The following is a 1,752-nucleotide window of genomic DNA, read 5'->3' as shown; positions in this document are numbered from 1 at the left end:
CTACTCCCCCTCTTCTAGCTTTTCGTCCCGAAAAGCATTTAAAGCTGGTTACTCCCTGTGTCTTCAGGTCTGAGCCTTCTTCCTTTGTAAGTATCTCCGAACATGCCCCGTGATCATTATAAGGAGTGTCTGCGACAGGCTGACCTGATCCAGCAAAACAGTTATCCTGTCAGGGTTTCGTGTGTTTGGTGTCATTCTCATAATCTTCCCTGCATTATAGATTCAAAAAGCCGGAACTGCGCCTCATGTACCTGTCGTGGTTGCAAGTGCGAGAAACGATTTCATAGTGATAAGGAATGGGATGAGTTGGAAAGTGCTCAAAAGTCAATAAGGGACCAAATCCGCAAGACCCGGGAACTCATTGCTTCTTCTTATGCAAAACTCAATTGTCTTGAATGTCAGGAGGAATTTCTTCGTGAGCGTGGTTTGAAGATGTTGGATCACGATTCCCTGGTGACTGAAAAGTTGGATGGTGAAAACCCCCTCACTGCCGAAGAGCTTGCCGAGTTGGAGCGCTTGGCCAATGAGTATGAGGATCGCCAGCACCTTGAGGATCCATCTGGTGATCCACAGCTCCTTGAAGGACTTTCTCCCGGTTTTATTGCAGAGTTCCTTGCCTCTGGCAGTTTTGAGCAAGAGGCCTCTGGCAGTTCGCAAAGATCCTAGTGAGATGGGTCTTGAAGGTGCCTCCTCTTGGGTTGTCCTTTCTTTCTGCGGTGTGGCAGGTCTTCTGGTTTCGGACAATCTGGGTTCCAGAGGTGGAATTCTCTGAGGAGTTTCTTGCACCCATTGCAGTTTTCTATGGGTTGCCAGGAATTCTCAGAGTTATCATATCCTTTCCATTTTAAAAGGTACATGAACTGTCCATCAATTATGCTGCTGTCTAACACCTTCTCTACCTTATAGTCCTTGTTGTCATCTGGATTCTCTGGTAGGATCTCTTCAGTCTTGGTAATTGGTTGGGCGTTGTCTGGCGCTGGTTCCAATAGTGATATATGAAAAACTGGGTGTATCTGCATAGTATCTGGCAATTTGAGGTGGAAATTGACCTCTCCTTTCTTTTCTTCAATTTCAAATGGTCCAATTTTCTTAAAATCCAATTTGTTGTTCGGTTGTTTTGTTTTCATGTTTTTTCAAAGAAGATACACTTTATCCCCTGGTTTTAGGTCTGGTCCTTTCTTGTGATGTTGATTATAGTACTTGGCAGTCTGGTAGGCAATAAACTGAATATCCAAATTCAGTTGCTGGTGAAGCTCCTTCAGTTGATCAGCTCAGAGGATTCCCTTCTGGGCCAAAACCCTGTCTGGTTTCGGTTCCTGGTAGGCCGACGGTTCAAACCCATAGTTGGCATAGAACAGTGACTCCTGGGTAGTCTCATTCTTGGCGCTGTTATATGCGAACTGGGCCATAGGTAAAAGTTCCACCCAGTTGTCTTGTTGGTAGTTAATGTAACAGCGCAGGTACTGTTCCAGGGTCTGATTCATCTGTTCTGTCTGTCCATCAGTCTGAGGGTGAGCTGTAGTAGAGAGCTTATGCTTGGTGCCAAGTTGGTGGGTCAAGGTTTGCCAGAATCCTGAGGTAAAGAGCTTGTCTCTATTGGACACAAATTCTTCTGGCATTCCATGATTCTCAAAAATGATCTGTAGGAAGGTGTATGCCAATTCTTCCACATTAGATGACTTCTTGTATGGTAAAAAGTAGGCATACTTGGTGAGTCTGTCCACAATGACCAAGATGGAATTATTATTATTA

At 44.7% G+C, this 1,752-nt stretch overlaps 2 protein-coding genes across 2 annotated transcripts; one reads left to right on the top strand and one right to left on the bottom strand.

The window, feature by feature from the left end:
* Positions 1-432: 432 nt before the first annotated feature.
* VTN00DRAFT_2553 (uncharacterized protein) lies at positions 433-772 on the top strand (the record flags this gene model as incomplete). The annotated part of the gene is made up of 2 exons (XM_069428778.1): positions 433-649; positions 726-772. 2 exons carry the CDS (start codon positions 433-435, stop codon positions 770-772), a joined length of 264 nt encoding a protein of 87 aa, XP_069283599.1.
* A 499-nt stretch (positions 773-1,271) lies between these two features.
* VTN00DRAFT_2552 (uncharacterized protein) lies at positions 1,272-1,619 on the bottom strand (the record flags this gene model as incomplete). Its single annotated transcript, XM_069428777.1, has 1 exon — positions 1,272-1,619. The coding sequence occupies one exon, from the start codon at positions 1,617-1,619 to the stop codon at positions 1,272-1,274; it is 348 nt and encodes a 115-aa protein (XP_069283598.1).
* Positions 1,620-1,752: the final 133 nt, after the last annotated feature.

The sequence above is a fragment of the Thermoascus crustaceus genome, assembly GCF_041956765.1.
Source record: "Thermoascus crustaceus strain CBS 181.67 unplaced genomic scaffold VTN00scaffold_10, whole genome shotgun sequence".
NCBI classification, from domain to species: Eukaryota; Fungi; Ascomycota; class Eurotiomycetes; order Eurotiales; family Thermoascaceae; genus Thermoascus; species Thermoascus crustaceus.
Note: the sequence above shows the minus strand (reverse complement) of the source record. Positions and strands in the feature narration are given on the sequence as shown.